General features: G+C 40.0%; 1 protein-coding gene across 1 annotated transcript; it reads left to right on the forward strand.

The window, feature by feature from the left end:
- Positions 1-128: 128 nt before the first annotated feature.
- Positions 129-20,628, forward strand: rhbdf1a (rhomboid 5 homolog 1a (Drosophila)). The gene is made up of 3 exons (XM_015050268.1): positions 129-688; positions 19,787-19,931; positions 20,098-20,628. Exons 2-3 carry the CDS (start codon positions 19,815-19,817, stop codon positions 20,239-20,241), a joined length of 261 nt encoding a protein of 86 aa, XP_014905754.1. The 5' UTR covers positions 129-688; positions 19,787-19,814; the 3' UTR covers positions 20,242-20,628.
- Positions 20,629-20,648: the final 20 nt, after the last annotated feature.

Raw genomic sequence — 20,648 nt, forward strand, 5'->3', positions numbered from 1 at the left:
TGAAATAAATTTTTAAATGGTTTAAACCCCTTTTTTGTGCCCCAAAAAAACGCTCTGGGATTTTTTTTTTTTTTTTTTTTTTTTTCCAACATAAGCAGTGAACCTTTATAGAGAGGGTTAAATGTTTTCGCTGCCTGAATCCAAACGGACAGATGATAACGCTTAGTCACCCCGATAGTTAACCGGGAGAAGCAGCGCCTCCCCGTGTACTCACCGATTGGCTAACGCGCTCCTCGGGCTCGCCTTTCCGTCAGACCGTCTTCAGCCCAGGGCGGGGCTGGCTCTCCACGAAACTGAATTAGGCTACAACCGGCGGCAGAGAGGGAACTTCGGTCGCTCGCTTCATGGAGCAGCGTGGAAATGCTCCGTCCGTAGGAGAGAAGGGGAGCGGACAGCAGCCACATCCCTGTTACACCCTCCTATTTCCCCGCTTGCGCCGCAGCTGAGACCAACGCTGAAGCGATTGGATTTTACGCACGGCACCAGTACTGGTATTTAAAAAAAAAAGAAAGAAAAGAAAAGAAAGAAGAAGGAAAAGAAGAAAATCACACATCTGTTTGGTGGGGGGGGGGGGAGAGAAAAACCCCGTTTGCTGCCGCGCCGCTGTTAGGATAATGTAACAACCGGTGATCTGCTGCCTGTGAATCTCAGAATAAGGATATCTCTTATACTGCTGGACGTTTTAAGGGTGAGTTGTGTCTTTTTTTTATCGTGACTGTCTGCTGCCGTGGTCGCCCCATACGGAAGGTAGGCAGGCAGCGGTCGGAAGAAGCGCTCAGCGTCGTGATTATTAAGAAGGAAACGAGCTCGTTCAAAGTCGATTGAATTTACTGGCCAATTAACTGGTCAGCGTTGGGAACCCTTAAGATTCAGGTGGCAGGTAGCACTTTGGGACACTGTGTTCTGTGCCATTTGCTGCTGTTTGTAGCGGAGTTGTCATTGTGAAAGTGGAGAATTTAAAGTGCTCCAGCTCTGTAGCATATAACTGGGTTCGCTCCAATAGGCCCAACCGGCTTTCTGAAACAAGAGACACGTACTGTAATGTGTCCCAGTGGAATGAATGGGCTGACATGTGCAGGCTACCTTTTCTACTTGAGCTCCTACTTGAACAGAAATGGTGAGATTATTTTCATAAAAACCCTCACGATGTTTCATTCGAAATTATGACGTTTGAGAAGAAACTTAAGTTTGTGGTATGATTTTCGATTTTATTTGGAAAGATGGACTTGATTATGAGTAATTGGTGAATGACCAAGCAGCTGACACCATGCACAGTTTCACCATGACCTCATTCATCTTTGTCTTCCTCCCACTCAACCTCTTCTTCGTGGTCACCATCAGCATCCTTCTCCCCCATGCAAATCGGCTCACACATTTCCTTTCACACCACTGCGGATGGCTTAATAAATAAATGTTTGTGTAAGTTCACAAGAAAAGAGACTCAAGAGCCAGTTTTCTTTTTGCTGTGCTTTGTCCCAAGATTGTTGCCTTTGTGTTGCACTCGACTGTGTCCTAAAATGACTCATAGTTGAGAGTTACGATATTCAAACAGTTGCAGCACCCTACCCTCTCCACCCCCCCCAAAAAAATAATACCAAAAGTTGACTCACGGCAGCATCACAAGCAGCCTACATATTAACAATCTGTGGTCTTGTTGACAAGTTACGCTCATCGCCGTCCTACAATACCTGGCCAGGATGAAGTGAAACTGTAGCCACACTGTATTAGAAAGTGCTGACTTATTTTGGCAGTGAGGATGCAGAAGCACATGGCCAAGTTTGTGTGCCCAGTGTTCCTGAAACATTATCACATGGAGCTAGAGGGGTGGGTGATGTAATCCGACCAATAAAGCAAACCCCTGATTGGTGATAGTGGCAGTCATGCTCATCCTCTGTCTCTGCTCCAACTGGATCCCAGAGAGAATATTCCCAAAGTGTCCTGTTGTTGTGTTGTGGTCCATTTATATTCCTGTGTTACTTCTAAGCAGCTCTGCTGAAGCAGATCTATCATCCAGCAGGGCCTTTTATCGACAGGCTGGTATGAGAGTTTTTCAGGCGTCTATTGACGGGGCCACACCATAATTATTGCCAGCATGACTCATGGCACAGTTTCTCTCTGTCATTCCGGCCAAGTGCACAGTCCTGAAGAAACCCTTCATGGTGTTGACTTCAAATACAGAGCAGGATTTCATGCTTGGTTCTCATGCTGTCAACTTCCATTCATTTCCATTCTTCAATAGGTGTTTTTTTTTTTTTTTTTTTCCATGCATCTAAAACTATTCAGCGCCAAGAAAACACAACTCCTCATGTTTATTTTCCATTACTGACATACTGTCAGTAATGGACCTAAAAGGACGACGCTGTTATTTTGTTGACATTTGTTTTATTTTTTTTTTTTTTTTTTTAATTCTCAATGTTTAGCTGGTCTTCATGGAAACTTTCCCTGTTCCCATACCTGGGTGTACCCTCTGGGATTTGCTGGTCATTTTCTTCATTTTGTCTGGCTGGAGCTCTCTCTGAGTTGAATGAAACGAGCGTCAGTCGGCTGAACAGTTCCATGTGTGTGAAGCACATGATTCTCTAAGTAACCTTAGGCCATTTAAACCCACAAAACGCATCTGAATCACATGCAAAAAGCATCCTGAGGGTATGTAAAGTCTACAGCAACAAAATGTCGAGAACATTTTGTAATCGCAAAATGTTGAAATTTTCATTATTTCGTGTGACGTGTCTTTGATTTTAAAGTATCACATGCTTTTTTTGTGTATACAGGATAATCCTGGAAGAAATCCTGGCAGAAGCAACAAACGATTTTAAACTGGGGTGTAAATTCACCTATCAGTACGAAGTTCTTAAATATGCCACGAGATCTATAACAGGACTGTTTAGATAGAAGAATCTTCATGAGTTAACATGGCCCAGCCAAAGTTTAGACCCTAACCTAGACATCCATCCAACAAAACTGAGCATGAGCTGTTTTTCAAAGAGTAGAGTTCATTATAGATGTGCAGAGCTGCAGAGTGGTTCTACAAAAAGTATTGACTTAGGAGAGTTGAACCCACATGCACGCCACACTGTTCATATTTCAACATTTTCGAAAACCGTGCATCATTTTCCTTCCACTGTACTATTACACAGAGCTTTGTGTTAGCCACATTAAATATTAATGAGATTCACTGTTTATAGTTGTGATGTGGGAAAATATGAAAAGGTTCACAAGCCACCGTGTGCTTTGTCTGCTACTGTTGAGTCTGCTACTATTAATATTTGCATCCTGGGCGGACTTGTTAACAGCCGACATGGGAACAATACTTGGACCTGTTTAACACGTAGACTAACTTGTTCTTCCGCTTGGGAATCAAGAAGCATGCGTTCCTGCTAAGTAAATTGTTGCAACTGATCCCACCACTGAGCTCAAATGAAGCATAGTTTCAAAACCTTGTTTGCCATGTTCGATGGCTAGACATCTAGAAAATCAGCATTTGAGCGATTTCTCCATCACACTGGCTCAGTGCCCAGCTGCCTGACTCTGATGTGGTTGTGGTTTTGACTAAATTGTCAAAAAAAAAAAAGTTTTTCCTCTTTTTTTTGTTGTTGCATGAGTTACACTGTGATGTCTGTGAAATGCATCTGAAATATATTAAGCAGACACATTTTGTTGTCATATTAGCGGAGTGATTAAAAAAAAAACAACACATTGCGTCCGATGTGGACAATTGTCGACAAGAAAAAACAACAACAAAAAAAACGCTTGTGCAGCTTTTTGTTCGTTTTGGAAGTGAGGTGTGCAGTCGATATACTTGAGAGAGTTCAACCATTGCAGCAGCTGCACCTATCCTCGTGACACCTTTGGTGGTTGCATGATGCAACGGCCGGCATGACGATGAAGTCAGTTGTGATGTAATGCAGCAGCAGGGCTATTTCAGTTTTACCTCTAAGCCTCCAAGGCTTCCATCTGCCAGCATACCACCCTGCCTTTCTCTCAGTCAGCACCTCATCTGTCATGAGCTGAACATGAACTGGCATTCGCAGAACATACTGGAAACCTTTGACACACAAGGAAAGCTGGGAGATAATCTGACATGGAGCATCCAAGTCACAACGGATGGTTTTATTTAACTCAAGGTAACATTAGCCTGTTAAATGGCTGAACACGTCTGATTTAGGATTGGCGTTTTCATCGTGATTGAGGGTCTTCACCCTGCGGGCAAAGCTCATTTTTCAGAGAGATGGGAGTACAGTGTGTGTGTGTCCCCCCTCAAGGCTCAGTAAAACCACAGCAGCACTTTTTTGAACTTTGGTCTTCCTCTTTGAGTGTGAAGAACTCTCAGAGGTCAGGTTGATCAAACAGCTTAAGAAATTCTAACCTTTACATGATTCTCTGACAATGAAATGGACACCCCAGGTGTGAATTGTTTACTTGGAGGATTTCACAACTTAAACAGGGTTTGGTTACTGAAAAGCAACAAAATCTGCCAACTAATTTAATTTAAGTAAACATAAATTCTGAATAGATTGATTTTCTTTTTAATAACATTTCATTTTTGTACATGCCTGTAATAAAATATCAAATTCCCATGCTTTAAGAATTTGACATTCAAGAAGAAACCTTTAATTTCCCAAAGAGGCTGTTCTTTTTAACACACATCTGTGAGCAATTAGCTGACTAGAAGTAATGAAGCGCCTGGACTCCAGACTGCGAATACTCACTTTGAGTAGGACAAAAAAAAAAAAAAAAAAACCAAAAAAGGGGGAAAGCCTTCCTCAAAGACACGTTGGCCGTTAATATTGTGTAAGGAATAATCCATTTAATCTTGGTGTCGAAGCTGTAACTTGACAGTGACAAAATGCAGGTGAATTTATGAAGAGGCGGGTAAATGTGATCAAACAGTTTGGGGGCTTGGGATTTGAACAGCTGACCTGCTGGGGCAGCAATGTGCCATTGTCAGAGAGGGATGTAAGGACTGCAGACAGAATGCAATGTGGCTATACGACAGAAGCAACGTCAGTGTGTGAGTGTCCACAGAGCAGAGGCAAAGGTTGATAACCCAGGGCCCATCTGAACCGAGAAATACCCTGATCAGCAGAATCGAATGCAGACAATAACATGTTGAGGAGGATGGTGTAAAAGTGTTTGTTGGAGGCTGAAAGCTGTTTTGCCTGGTTTTTTTAAACATTCATTTATTTATTTGGTCACAAGCCCTGTTTATGCACATAAAAATGTTCAGCACACTTTTAACTTTATACAACATCACCAAAATGCACACAACTGTTAATGATATGAAAAGCAAAACTGTAGATCTATAGAACAGCGTTATAAAATAGTTTGTAGCAACATGATGTTAATTTATCACCTTCCTGCAGATTTAAAATGTTTACACAGGAAAAAAACAACAAAAACAAATGGACAATCAATTACTCTAACCCCGCTTTGACTGCTACTATTAATCATGCCCGGCTTTCCGAGGGCACTCACAGCAAAGCATTACATACGGTGTGGATTTATGATTTATTCATTGTAAAATAAATGAATCAAACTTAAGCAAGTCTTTAAACAGTTTCATTTTGTGGTCAACATCTATTCCTCACTTCCAAAACTTTTTCTTCTTCTTCCCAGATAGGTGAAATATTTTCAAGGATTTGGAGCTCCACCAATTCCAAATGCAGAGCCTGATGTTGTCCTGCTGTTTTTACGTGACTGTGTCTTTTATTTTCAGTGACTTCAGGTGTGGCAAATAAATAAATAAATAAATAACAGGGGAACTGAGAGTGTGAGATCAGATGCTGCTCACTTGAGATATCTCTGATGTTTTATTGTGTGGAAATAAATAAAAATGTAAGGAAAAGGGACACCTCACGTTACTGAGTGAATTGTCTCCTAAAGGACGATGCATGTTGACATACTAGAGCATAACAATGTATAGGATAAATCCCCAACACATTTTGTGTACATTTGTCTGGTGATGTTGTTAGCCACGCTCCTTTGGTTCTGTAATCTCAGTCAACACATGCAGTCTAGGATCAACTTGTCTAAGTGTTTACGGTTGGTTTTTATGTTTATGTCATTGTACTATGAACTGTTAATTTTTTTTTATTAAAAATGTAACATTTGATTAATTACAGAAATATTAATAATGACTCTGGTAGATTTTTTTAAAAAAAAGCTGTACAGAATCATTTTTAAGTAAATTAATCTAGATAAATGTGGTTGTTTTTATGTGGAGCTTTTGAAATGTTGGGTATTAACTACAAAATACAGCATTTAGTTTGTTTATGGCATAATTCAGAAAAATGTTAAATGGAAAATACATAATTTGAAAAATTAGAATAGCTATCAAAGACCCTAAGGTATCTTTTTCTATAAGAATTAATCTACTTAAAGCCCTTATGCCTAATTCATTACATCTTAATCCTAAAGATTTTGCAGGACCTTAAAGTTCAAAAAGGTCTTTCAAAATTTTTGTTTTTGCAAAATTTCAAATGCTTAAATAAACACGTTTAACTCTTTTTCTATAACAAACATATTACAAATGTGTCTTTGAAACAAATAGTGGCTTTTCTGACCTTAAGATGGGGAAACACAACATATGATTAAAATCAAAACCTTACTGAAATGTTGCTACTACTATTGGTTCTGAGGAATCCTCATTTTAAATACTGGTAAATTTAGAACATGTTCTACTTTTATAGTTGCTGTTTGGTAGCTGGAGTGTGCTTACTTTCCCTTATCTCATTGTTGGTTCAGACTTCAAGCTTCAAGGAACACCCAAACCGATAGAGTATCCCAACCCTGACACAACGGCGACAGGAGTGAGGTTTTAAATAGGGTACCCCAGGCCCACTCCCGCTTTCCTCCCAGCTCCTCTATCTTTGGAGTGGTCAGTTTTCATGCCCAGAGGCTGTGAATCCTCATTGTGTACCAGACTGCTAAACTTAAACTGACTGTTCCCTGAATGGAAACGCACACACAGATTTGTATCTGGAGAATTTCAGCAGTCCCAACAGCATCACATCCACCAAACTCACTCCAGCTGCTTTCCCAGAAATGAAAAGGGCGTGATTTGGACCACTGTCACATTTCTTATTTTGACTTTTTTTTTTTCTTTTCCTGCTGATGTTTAACTTGGTTTGAGTTAGATTTTTTATTTTTTTATTTTTTTCTAAAATGTAACCTTTTTTTAAAAAAAAAATAAATAAAAATACAAATGACTAATGTGCTTTTTCAACCTCTGGGTACCAGCTTTTTTGACATAAGTAGATTGGAATTTCTTTTTAGCTGTCAGAGAAGGTGCTGTGGCAGGAAGCCAGGCACATTTTACGTCTTGGATGCAACTCTCAACTTGCTCTGTCTACATTCACATGCTGCTTACCAATATTGCCAACGTTCCTGCAAATTTCCATAGCTGGCCCAGCTTGTAATGTTGTGCATGGAAAAAAAAAAAAAAAAAAAAAAAGATGTAAAACCCCTCATTTCTGTTGTGCAGCTGATCACGCCCAGGTTTTTTTTGGAGAAGGTTTCTTTATGGAATCCCAATGTGGTGTTTATGTATCCTCTTAAATTGACGAGGAAAAAAAAAACTGGTGTAAAAGTGATAAATTCTTTAAACTTTCCAGAGTTAAAACAAGACATTATGTCTAACCACCCGCACATTTAGCAATGATTTCATTATTTGTATTTGGAAACATTGCTAATTGTGTGTGCTCTGACTTGAGGGGGAAAACTGACTTTAGTTCCTTTCTGAAAGACTGCGTGTGTTTTCCCTTGTTCCATCAGTTGTAAAAAGGCCTTCCTCTTTCTGGGCTTTGGGACTGTCCCAAAGGACCTGCCCCTGTCTTCCCTGTTTTCCTGTGCTTTTGTCAGAAGTTTTCCACATATCTTTCATCCCTGGTGTATGGCTTCGGTCTCCCCACTTCTTTAACATTCATCCTTAGTTTTTTACAAGTCTTTCAACCCTTCCCCCTCCCCCTCAAAGATTTAGCTTTACTTTCTTTGACAAACAGGCTGTTCATTGAATGAATTAATTGGAGTGAGCTGCAGCAATCCGTCAAATCTCTGTTAAATGACTTCTCTGTTCATAACTCTCTCACCTTCCATTACTTATCAATAAAATTTTATCCAAAACATTAATCTCACATTTTCTATGAACGTTTTAACAATTACACCGAGGAATAAGATGGGTCAAAAGATACTACTGAGAATCATACGTTTATGGCAGGTTATAAAAATTTGTAGTGTAGTGAACTAATGCTGCAAAAAAAAATAATTAATGAGCAAGTCTAATCAACTACAATCCAAGAAAATTATATTGAAGCATATTCAAACCCTTATGCCTATAGCTTGCCCCTCCTAGTTTTCTCCAATGTCTATTCTACTGCAAAGCTTTCGCGACGCAACCTTCGTCATCTGTATTCGCCTGCTAGAGTCTGCTATGGGTCTCTCCAGATGTTCATTTGCTGCACAAAGTTTTGTGATCGGGTTGACTTTGCGCACTGGCAGTGATGGAGAACTCGGTCAGAGGGTGGTGCTAAACAGAAAGCCAATAAAGAAAACAACAGGTCAGATCGTGAGCAAAAGAAAAACAACAAAGTTTATTTTAAAGAAATCCCATGAGAAGCCTGCTCATTTCCGAGGGTGTATAATTTAGTTGGCTAAAAAAATTATTCTGTCTTGGTGCTTCTTTTCTTCTCCTCTACTGAGTGATGGCGCTCAATCTAACACATTATTGCCCCTTACAGGCTACAGTAAAAAAAAAAAACGGTAGCTCTCCAATTGGAATGTGGTTATTCAGCTGAACTATAAATAGTATGAATAGGAGCATGCGCTCGTCCACCAAGTCCAAGCAGCTTGTGTACACAGACATGGAGAGGCATGTCCAGCCCTTATGAGTTCACAAAAGTCTATTTGCGTCTGAGCTGCACATCGAAAGATTCATGTTGATGGTCTAAGTACAGATTTTCTGACCCAATAGTCAATTTGGACATGGTTTGGGAGAAGCAGAAGTTTATAGAGAACAAAATAAACCCCAAGAAAACTCAACTTCAGCACCCACTCAGGACATTTATTGAAGGAGCTGGTTGGGCTGTAGCATCAAATGGTCATGAGACTGCAGAAACATTAATGGATTTCTCAACCATTTCTTTAGTTAAGAGACACATCTGGACACAAAACATGTTTCTTTTAGTCTGTTATCATCAAGAAAGTGATGATGGTCCCTTGTTGTTCTTTGGGTTTTGATTTCTGTAGGATCTTCACCTTGGACTCAACACTATGCTGAGATAAGAAAACAGAAGCAGAGCATCCTTCAAACATTGACACTTCACTTCACTGATGTAAAACAAACTGAAGCAATCTGCTAAGGGCAACTTTGCACAAGCAATTTTATACAAACGCACGATGTCACAAGAAGGAAAAACTTGCAGTACCTATGTTTTTTTTTTTCCGTAACATACTTTTAGGTATTATTCTAATAAAATGATCAACCCATGTGAGTTTTTGTTTCGTCTTGTAAAAGGAGGAAATGCAGCTGTTGGTTCTATATAAACGAAAGTACAAAACAGTTTGGAGTGATACAAAAGAAGAAATGAATGACTAAAGCTGCTGTGGGTTGGGTTTCCTGAGATGATTCGATCAGTATGATAAAATCTAGCTGCTTAGGTAAGTGTGCAGAAGAGCAAAGAGTCTTTGGAAATGAAAATTCACTGTAAATATATTATACGTTTGTTTTGGAGATTATCAGAAATAATACCGTAACAAGATTTTCCCCTGTTTTGTCACCCAAATCTCCTCTCACATTTATAATTTTTCCCAGTGAACGCTGTTCATGTAATCCACCGAAACATCTGGTTGGACTTGTTCTCCTGTAAGACCCAAAGACAATGTTTTTTTTCCTGTGGATCGAAAATGTGGCTATTGGCATCTGAAGCTCTCTGCATTATCAGATTTATTCTCATTTCACGGTTAAAGCAGAAGACATGCAGCGATTAATTTACATGTAACTGATTTGTGAGATTTCACCGCATGCAGCCGTCGGGAAAAGTTCTCGCACATGCTTTGAATGTAGCCACACTAACATCGCTTGGCTTTTTTATAATGATGCCTCCCAGCTTTTCTTCCTTCTCGGCCATATTTGCCTTTTGAGCACATGAAAGAGATTCAAATTTGGGAGCTTATTATAATTACCTAGCTGCTGTGTGGGGAAGTAGGATGATTTTTCCCTCCCTCTAATCCAGAGAGAGGCCTAAAGATTAAATAGGTCTCTGCTCCTGTTATCACTACAAAATAAAAAATATATATATAATCCTCCTGCCTGTAGAGAACCAGGTTTAAACATTTAGCACCGTATTGAAGTATTTCAGTGTGAGAAGAAATGTCTGGTTCGACATTCTCCATAAGCTTCGCATACATCTAAAATACAAAAGTGTCCATTTGCATGGGTTGGGCAAAACAAGTCATGTAATGTTTTTGTAAAAATCCTTAGTTTATCATGACTGAATGATAGTGATACAGTGTCGTCTTTAACTCTCATAGTGTATGACTCGGTGGCTCCCAGATGGCATTTCTAAGTCAAGTTCAAAGTCTTTCTTTTGCAACTTTAAAAGCTACTCTGTGTCCATATTTGACTTTGTGAAGTTTAACTGAGATTAAACATCTGCTCTCAGCTTTGATCCGTGCTAGTGTGGGAAGTGACCATTCATACATTACAAGCCACACTGAAATCTCTTGCTGATTTCTGTCCAGCAGGCTTTCTTTTCACAGAAGACCCGTTTTTTGTTTTTTTTTCTAATAGCATTTCAGTCACGTACGCCTTGTCAGGGCCAGGGGATGGGATGTGTAAGTTTACACGTGCCGTGTGGTTCTGTTCCTGTACTTGTGAGCAGTCGTATGTTGTTTCCTTGGTTGTGTTGACCGGACACTAAGAATGCACCCGGTCTGCGGCGTGTTTCCTGCCTTCATTTACACATTGCCCCTCCCCTGTTCTGCGTTTCCTTCCTTCCAGGGCTCCCCAGTAAAACAAGCAGTAACCATAGCTCCTCAAGCTGGTGGTCCACCACAGAGGATGTGACATCACCCCTACCCTCCATCCTTTGTCAAGTATTTTTATTCCTGCTGATTGATTACTTTACTGTGGGGGTTTTAAAATAAAGGATCTCCACATTAGTAAGTCTTGAGCTGAGCGCCGTGCACTACGCACACCTACATGATGACACTGCTGAACCTTGATTAACTTAGCTTGCTGTGTGCCTCATGTCGATAAATTCTTCTCAGCTGGGAATTTGCTTAGTCTGCCATTTCCACTGATGCGAGAATGAAAACTTGAGCCGGATCTTGCTCTTTTTTTTTGGAGTATCAGCCTGCACAATGACCCTTGTTCAGCCCAGTCCACACCAGTCCATACAATGAAGCCTTTTGTAGTCTAAATCAGGCTGATATCATGCTGGAAACTATGCAGATGAGGATCACATGTTGTCAAGACATGCTCTTTCAGAGATTCTCCTCTTACTCACCTAACCAGAGACTATTAGACTTTCTGTAGACAATAATTTGCTTGTATGAAGTCTCTGGACACAGTTTGGAGAACCAAAAGGACTTGACCTTAACCTCTTGCTCAAAACAGCAGCTCTTTTGAGCTTTGCATGGTGGTGCATCAGACATGATCTCGTTATCATGATGTGAAGTGCAAATGAGATCGCTGACATTCTTTTCCGTGAATTTGATCTGCCTGACAGCTGAAGTTTTCCCATGAGACATTTTTGAAATGTGATGACACTATCTCATTGGATAAGACAATGTCATCACATAAGAGTTATGTGAATTTACAAAACTACTTTTATTTTTTAATCGCCTCGACCTTGGAGAATGATTTGAAACAGACTCTCAGCAGCCCAGACATGCAGGATACTGAAGATTGGTTAATCACACAATATCCATAGTATTCAGTGCACCCTTCTTTTTCATCCTTTTTGTATCCTGCCATTGGTGCCTCCCAACTTTCTTTTTAGAATATGATTCTTCACATTTATCCTTTATTCTTCCACTTTTATTAGATTTTATATTAAGAGATTGTCTTGTTTTGAGAGTGATGCCTTTATTTTTTCTCGTCTCCTACAGCTTATGCTTAATTTGCAAGGCTGTAAAAATAATATATACATTGGCATAATTCCCAGAGGTTTTGTGCCAAATCTGGTTTCTTCTTTCTTTGACCCCTCCCCAAAAATGTTATTGGTAATACCAATTGCCAATTTTAGTAAGTGAGCTTTACTGTGAGAATATCAAAAAGCGTGTGCATACTTTTACAAGATGTATATCTTTAGGTCTTCATCAGCATTGCACACATATCGAATTTCTTTGCTGCCTCCAGTACGTAATTGATCTGTACTCTAATGGATTTTTATACCACAGATTTAGGAGGTACTGAATTTTTCCTTTTCTTAAAGGCTACAGTTGGAGATTAATTTAGCTAATGACAACCTTTTCAGTGGCAGACGGAATGAGCTGCGTAGACGTTGCACAATTCAAAGACTGTGGTTTTTTTACGCGTGGATATAACAGGAATGGACAGGATGGTGTAAGTGGGCTTAAATGTTCTGTTGTTTTAAAACCCCCATATCTTGTTATCTAGACCTATGAAGTATATATAGCTCATGGTGAGGGAGTCTTTTATGTCAGCTGCTTCCTGAAGATTAGAGGCACAAGCAGAGCCCTGCACTGAGACATTTCACAACTTTACTCGGTGAGCCTCATTTTTCCACTGAAAGCTTTTTGTTGTCTCCTGAAGGGACCTGAAATGGCTTGTGAGAAAAGGGAATGTGCAAGTACCATGTACTGCTACCTGCATGTGCACAGGCACTCCACTGAGATCCGAGCTGTAAATTATTTACCTGTGCACAATGATTAAAAATTCATGTGCTGTATTAGCTTCGCGTGTAAGATTTTTTTATTTTATTTTTTTTAGTCTTACACGGAGACAGCTAAGAGATATCTGCTGGTAAGCACACTAAAATCTGTGTAATTACATGTGTGTGTATCAGTTTCTGTGTGGCAAAACATTCCTCCTTCAGACTGATTTCCTGCATAGGATATTACTGCGCTATGAAAAGTCAGGTCTTTTGCTGATAATACAGCAGAGCACAATTTTCTAGGCTCTGTATTTGCCTGGGAGTGTCTTAAGGCTTTGTAGAGGAAGCGAAGGGGTGGGATGCGATGGCAAATACAGATGGTGTTTATTTCTTTCACAGAGACCAGTGAAAGCATCTAGGTTTATAACGGTGGCTTCACAAGCGCAGTATTCAAGAGCCGTCTTCTTATTTCTGTCAGAAAACAGTTCCCCGCACAAACACGCGCATGTGGATTCTTTTTTTTTTAAGTCGGGTTCCCTTTTATCTAATTGCACACAAGCAGCCCAGTTTTATAAATAGACCGCTTGCACACAGGCTGCTGTTAAGAGGCCATTTATAATTTTACAACCTATTTATATTTCTGGCTTGCAGTTATGATTGTGAGGGAGTGTGGCATTTAACTGGATGCAAATCTGTCACTCCACGCGTAACTGATATAGTTAAGTTTGCGTGGTTAAAATGATCAGACTGAAAGCTCAGTGACTGAATTTAAGATCTTTAAAATCCTGACATGGGAAAATGCATTAGCAGTTCCACCATTCGTCGGCGTGCCCGTCGCCTGTGCCCACCGTCTATCTCCCCGGCCACAGCAGCTTTTTCACCCCCACCAAACCACTACGCATCCCCCCTCAACTAGCTGTGACACTTGATCTTCGGGTCAGCTGCGGTGGATATTTCTGCTGTCTCGGTGTGTATTTTTTTTAATGTCGTAAGGGCCGGTTTGGTGTGACAGACTGTCACATGTCACTAGGGTCAATCCAGATGACTGCTGCTCTTGCTGGTGCTCAGTTGCACTTCAGCTTGTGGCCTGTGGCTGTATTTTGTCATAGACGGGATGGGAGAGGGTGATGTAGAAGTAAACCACTTGATTTCCTTTCTATTCTTGTTTCTCTTTTAGAAGAACATATTAAAGCAGCACACAAAACATATATTTTTAGACTTCCTTCCTGTGAACTATATTAGGAGCAGAGACATCACGTATTTCTTAAAGACAACATGATTGATGCATTAAACATGAGAAATTAGTGGTTGACAAAGGTAGCATTTTTAGAAGAGCAGTCTCTGTGTGTACTTCTTGAGGATGTAGACCCTGTTGGATGAAAACGATGAAACGGAGCAGCTTTGCTGTACTCTGTTCAGCCTTACCATTGTCAACTGAAAGTACTGCTTTCTCTCGCACTCTTGCAGCCTTAATGAACAAATGAACATTTCTCAACAAGCAATAGGTTGTGCAATTTTGAAAATGGGCCGATTCTGGTAACGAGGTGATTTCTCCCTGCATTTCTATGAAGTGTCTTGCACATTTCTATTTATGTATCTAGAAATGAAACGGCAACAAGTTGTATTTCTTTTTTATATTATTGTTGTTATTCTGCTTTCAAATCAGCGGTTTTTCACCTGGTTCTGGTGTTTGCAACATTCCATAGTAATATTACTTCTTCTTACAGTCCAATTCTCCTCATTCAAATAAGACCTTTTCCTTGATGTACCCAAATTGGAGAGTTAGCAGCATGATGTGCTCTCTGAAGCTCAAAATTTCTGCAATGCTGTGCAGGTGAACCTCAGATGGAAGTAAAAACGACACATTTAGAAATCCCTTTGTAATTCAAAGTTGAACACCTTCGTTCACCATGTGAAAGTAAAACTTTTAGTATAAAAGTTTTCTTGTGTAAAACAGAATAAATGGTATGTGCTAGAAAAACATGGAGTGACCCTGTCTGTGCCACTTGGTTTCATGTCTAAATCAATCATTAGTCTTGCTCTTGTGTGCACTTTTGTACTGAACTGGTGTCCTGTACACCGAAAGTGTGAGTTTTGACAGGTCACAGAAGGGCACAAATGAGAAAGTTGGTGTGAAGTGGACAAGAAAACGGAAAAAGTAGCAGCAGAAACAGAAAATAAAAAAAAAGAAATGAAAGAAGGAACTAAAGTTCAGAAAACTGAGCAGCTGTCAAAAATGAGGTATTATTATTAGGAAGCTCATCCGTACCATGTTGTTACACTTGATTGGCCCTCCTTTTATACCAATTTCTTTCTTTGATCAATCAATCAATCAATCAATCAAATTTTATTTGTATAGCACATTTCAGCAGCAAGGCATTTCAGGGTGCTTTACATAATTAAAAACAAAATAAAAACAGCATGTGAAGCAGCACAGTAACAATAGAACAGTATTAACAAGCTTCGTATCTACATGAGGATTTACCCTTATGGGGTCTCCTTGAACAGAGAGGAACACCTCTTCTTCCCTGAGTACAGATTTTTAGTCAAAACGCTGTTTAAGAAGGATACTCAAGGATACTTTGATGACTGCTGGCTCTGTCAGCAACAGAGATGCAGCTTTCTGAGCCACCCAAAGTGTGACTGCCTCCTGTGGTGCAACACGCAGCAACACAGTGGCCGGGAACCAGTCAGCTCCTGTCCGTAGTGGTTAGGTCTGCATGTGGTTTCAAGGCAGCTACTGCTGCCATTTTAGCTTGAAACTGCCAGAGATTTTATGGAATGCGGCTACGGCACGCACAAAGCCAGAGATCATTATGTCCTTGGGTGGAGAAGATGTAAAGAATGTAAAAATATTTCTCACGACTTACTCAAGATAAGGATTCATGAAAAATGTTTGCTGCCTTAATTGTCTTTCATGGACTAGGCTCGATCCTCTGTTGTTGTTTTTCCTATTTATTTCAGAACTAGAAAGCATTTACAGGGCATTTATGTGAAGCAATGTCACGGAAAACTAAACTGGCATGTTGTGTAATAAACGGAGAGCGCTGGCTATGCCTGTCAGCTCTGCTCATTACGGCCTGCTGGGTGTCCCCACATCTGCAAAGATGTCAGCATGTCCTCTGTGTTTAGTTTGCTTGATTGTCCTCTGCTGGTTCATGTGGGTTCTGGAGAGGCACTGAATCACCCCAGAATAAAACGCCTTGCACACTGAGTAGTCCATGGTCTTGTGATTGAGTGGGAGGTCCTGTTTTTTTTTTTTTTTTTTACAAAGTGCAGGAAGTTGGTCTTTCAAGGCTCAGTGCTAAGTTGTGGATGTGGGTGTTTTCCCTCTGTTGGATGTGAATCTTGAAGTCAAAACAATTCTTTTTGATTAAGTCATGGTGGTCACAAGAATGTGAGCCTCCAATCAGCTCTGGGAATGTAAACAATCTGGGGCACTATGAGGCATCTGAAATTAAGAAATGAACAAATTAAATAGCTTGAATATTATGCGCTCCTCCTCCTTTTTTTTTCCCCCTCAAACTTACAGCTAGATAACATTCTCCATCCGGGAAGAGCTAATCCTTCAGCCTGGATATTTGCCAACAATTCAGTTGTGCCTTCTTCCCCCCAAGGATATCTGCTGCTGAAGGACTTCCTGGCTGTAATATCAGATTTTTCTCAGACTGAGAGCAGCTTTGAATTCATCCTTCTCCCGGCTTCCATTTTTAATTTTTAAAAAAAAAAAAAAAAAAAAAAAAAAAGCAAGGACAGCTCTCTTAGCCACGCTCACATTTTGAGCAATGACTACGCCAACTGTTCCAGCTAAACTCCTCCTCAGACACGAGCTGCAGGCCAATGCCAGTTTTACGGCCATGTTGACTTTGGAAGATGACGAGAGAAAAAGACAGAGACAGACTTCCAAGGCTTTTTGGCTTTACTACTTGGAGAATGTCGGAGGGTTTACCTTGGGCTGTGACCAAATGTTCCTAGTGGTCAGCAGACTTCTGGAAGAATGAAACAATAGCTGCTTGTTTATAGTTATGTTTCAGCAACCAGGTTTTCTGGCATGTTTCATAAAATCTTTTTTCAGTTATTTTAACTTTTTTTTTTTTGCTTCTGTATGAAAACAGTGCTGCAACTTATACTATGGACATTGAGCAAATCCGGTGTTTTTTGTGCTGTCAAGATTTTTCAGCTGGCTTCTTACTTTTTATATTTAGTGTCGGATATATAGAGTGTAAGATTGCAGAAAAGGGCAAGTAACCGTCATAGCGTCATTACTTGTAAATGTTTAAGTATGCACAATATTGGAGATGTAAGAGTTGGATGAAAAAGGGTTAAAGCAGTTTTTTTTTTTTTTTTTTAGGTTCCTTCATTATCTGGATGGGGAAAAAAATGTCCTGAACAATGAAAAATGTCCATCATCTGCAAACAAATGTAGACCAGGACAACTGGCTTGCTTGTAAATGAATTCCCAGCCTGTTTATTTCTCTAACCTTCAAGTAGAGATGCTCCCTCTGATCTGCTTCACATCAGGGGTCCTGCTGTTTACACCAATGGCAAAAGTAATTAAATTCCAGTTAAATTTGCCTGGAGCAAGATGGCGGCTGTTGTCCTAACAACAAGTCTGCTGAGGCTCAGTTAATGGTGTCACATTTGCATTTCCCTAATGTTGGTACCCTGATGGATTTTAAAGATAAAGTATTTGATGCGTCTTTACCGGATTCACACTTAGCATTAGACTCTGCTGGCATGAGATTTTCATGCTATGATAACCTTTAGTTAAATAAGTTCACAGAAACAAAACTGTGTGACATGACGTAATGCTTTGATTGACTGCTACAAACAATATTAACTAATTCAGGTGTAATGCTGGTACATCTATGATATTTATTTATGTTATTTTTGATTTATGTACTTTTTCTTAATTAAAAAAAATGGAGAATAAATCCCCACTAAATCTATCACTTTTTAAATGCCAATTTTTTTTTGTTGCTGTTGTTTTGCTTTTTGCATATTTATAACAAACTTTGAAACTCGGATCTCTGAAAAAATCCCTTGCAAAAATCCAACTGCTGATTGCAGCTTGTGTGGCCAAAGTATGAGCGTTCATTCTTCAGATGCATCTACTTGCCCCCTGAGCCATGTGTGAGAACACTGCATGGGTTTCTGGATAATTTTGCTAAAGAGGGGAAAAAAATGCATGTAAGCGGTACCAAATGTGTATCCTGTAGGAAGGTGCAATACCGCCACATCATCCACTACTATTGCCAAAAATAATTACCACAATGGTAGAATGTTTTCAGTCAAACCAGAGGAAACATAATAAATTAAAGCACAAAAAGCCAGGCTTGTTTCATAAGGTTGTGGCCGAACATTTGGAACACAGCGCCCGATTCCTTTGCGTCACAAAACCGAGTCCTTCATTTTATTTATGCACTTTGTGAAGTCTTTCATGTCGAGAACAGTGGATTAGTGCGACTGCTGGTCTGGTATGTGCCATAACTGAGTGAGATTATATCCCTGGAAGACAAAATTAGTGCCCATTTCTGCTCCCGGATCAACAATCAAATTCTGTCTCAAACAGAGCAGGTTGACCCTCTTCTTCTGTCAGATCTTCATTGTATTTAATTAAATAAATCCTTAAATTAAACTGCTTGATGGATGTTTTCCCTATTCACCAGACCGCCTGCCTAACCCTGGTGGTAGTTTTCCACGTTGCTTCAGCCAGCTTCTGAAGAGAGATACCAGATTAGCAGAACTAGAGCGCGAAGCCACTGAGGGTCATGCATCATTTAGGATAAAATTCTAATACCTGCGCGAGGTTAAGCATTCCAGAAAAAGATTAACTTGCAGAATAGCTTAATCTTTGCTTTGTTCTTTTAATGACTTTGTTGCATTTAGAACTTTTCTTCTCCCAGAATATCGTAATAATAGACTTGGTCCCGTTATTTTTTTTGTTCTGTAAGCTTGAAATTGAATTTTGGTTGCAGTAACTCGGACCGCAGTTTACATTCACATGCTGGTTTTGACCCCTGCTGACCTGTGTGTGAGGTTTTCCTTCCGCCGCTGCAGAGAGTCACAGACAACACTTCCCATCATGACATGGACTAAAACGAGCCTGTGGTGCAGTAAAATGCCAATCTGAAACAGATGTGGATTCAAAATGCCATGGATGTCCTTTTTTTCCTCCTTCTTCTTTTTCCAAAGAGTAACAACACAAGTAAGAGGGTGATCTGGTGTAGGGAGTGAAAAAAAAAAAAAAAACACTGTTACCATGGCTCTGTCAGTGTCCCAGTAATTAATAATAATTTAGGTTTTTCACATTCATTTGGTTTCAGCTCCGTAGCTGCGATTTTAAACATTTGCAACAAGTAGAGAGGACAAAAAAAAAGGATGCTTTTGCAGGAATGCGCAAGCAACCTGAAATGCAAACTAGATCAGAATGAGAACAATGCGAATGCAGGAAATGACAGGAAGAGGTGAGGCTGGATGGTGGGGTGGTAGAATTACAAAGCTGCAGCCGCTGGCAGACGGCCTGATGCTGAGGTTTGTTGTGCACCTTCTGTGGTCTTTGGGCCTCGTCATGGGAATGCGTACACAGTCATTAGGCTCTGATAGATGTGTGCTGAGCTGCTTTAAACCACCAAAAGGGATTAAGATTGATGTGAAGTGAGAATTAAAGGATTATATTTAAGGCTGCAAGCTTCCTCCTCCTTCAACAAAAAAAAAAATAATAATAATAATGATAAATTATTATTATTATTTTTGTACTTCCCTATTAGGTTTTGAGGAAATGGCAATCAACTATTGGATATCACTTTGCTCACTGGTCAGAGGAAAAAAGTGAATATTAAAGTAGAGCTTTCTGCTAGGATCCTATATTTTAATGGTAATATTTCACTGTGAAATTAGTGTTTTTACTCACCTTTCCATTTGTCTATTTTTATTTTTAATCCCAATAGCTGGCAGGCCTGGAGCGGGACACAAAACATGGCTGAACCACGGCGGGAAAGCACCAGCAGCCTGCAGAGGAAGAAACCTCCCTGGCTCCGACTGGACATTCCCACGGCTCAGATGTCACTAGACGAGCCTCCGACTTTTGTTCAGGTACTCCCTCTCTCTCTCTCTCTGTCTGTCTCTCTCTCTCTCTCTCTGTCTGTCTCTCTCTCTCTTCCACTCGCGAAATGCCTCTCTCAGTATTTATCACCCTTGTCATTTGCTGTACGGCATGATTTGTGTTCGCACTTCTCTGACGTATCTTTTTCTTGTGTAGCCGGTGAGGCGGCAGGGGTTCCTGCGCAGTATCAGCATGCCGGTGGAGACTTCTCACCTCCAGTCTCCGCCGCGCGACATCTTTGACACCCGGCGGCCTGTATTACAACGCCAGTCATCCATTACTCAGACCATAAAGAGGTAAGAGAAGGCGATAAGATGAATCTAGATATATTTCGTCGTACCTCATTGGTATGAACACAAAGGAACAATATCTTTGCCTTTAATATTACGAAATTGTGCATGGATGTCTCGCAGAGCATTAGACTCCAGAGTATGTTTTTGCTTTTTATGTCATTATCAAATGCAATATTTATGAGCAAATGTTTATTATAAGATAAAATAGAGGTATTATTTCCCTTTTGCCCTGTAGACTTGTAAAACATCAACTTTTCATGACTTTTGCAGTGTTTCTTCTTTCCCTTTTTCTAACTTTCCAAACACTTGGTGATTAACATCTTAATGCAATCTGACCACACTTCTTGCTTTGCTCTCTTTGCATGAAGACGGCCATAGCACTCCCAAGGTGCATTTGTTTGTTTGGTTTGTTTT

This window comes from Poecilia latipinna, unplaced genomic scaffold, assembly GCF_001443285.1.
Source record: "Poecilia latipinna isolate Pla-1442-1.1 unplaced genomic scaffold, P_latipinna-1.0 Scaffold981, whole genome shotgun sequence".
In the NCBI taxonomy this organism is placed as follows: Eukaryota; Metazoa; Chordata; class Actinopteri; order Cyprinodontiformes; family Poeciliidae; genus Poecilia; species Poecilia latipinna.

Bases quoted from the DNA above. Each gene is read 5' to 3' on its own strand.
- rhbdf1a (XM_015050268.1), top strand. From the start codon at position 19,815: ATGGCTGAACCACGGCGGGAAAGCACCAGCAGCCTGCAGAGGAAGAAA. The intron at 19,932-20,097 runs GTACTCCCTCTC...TTTCTTGTGTAG, and splicing joins AGCCTCCGACTTTTGTTCAG to CCGGTGAGGCGGCAGGGGTT.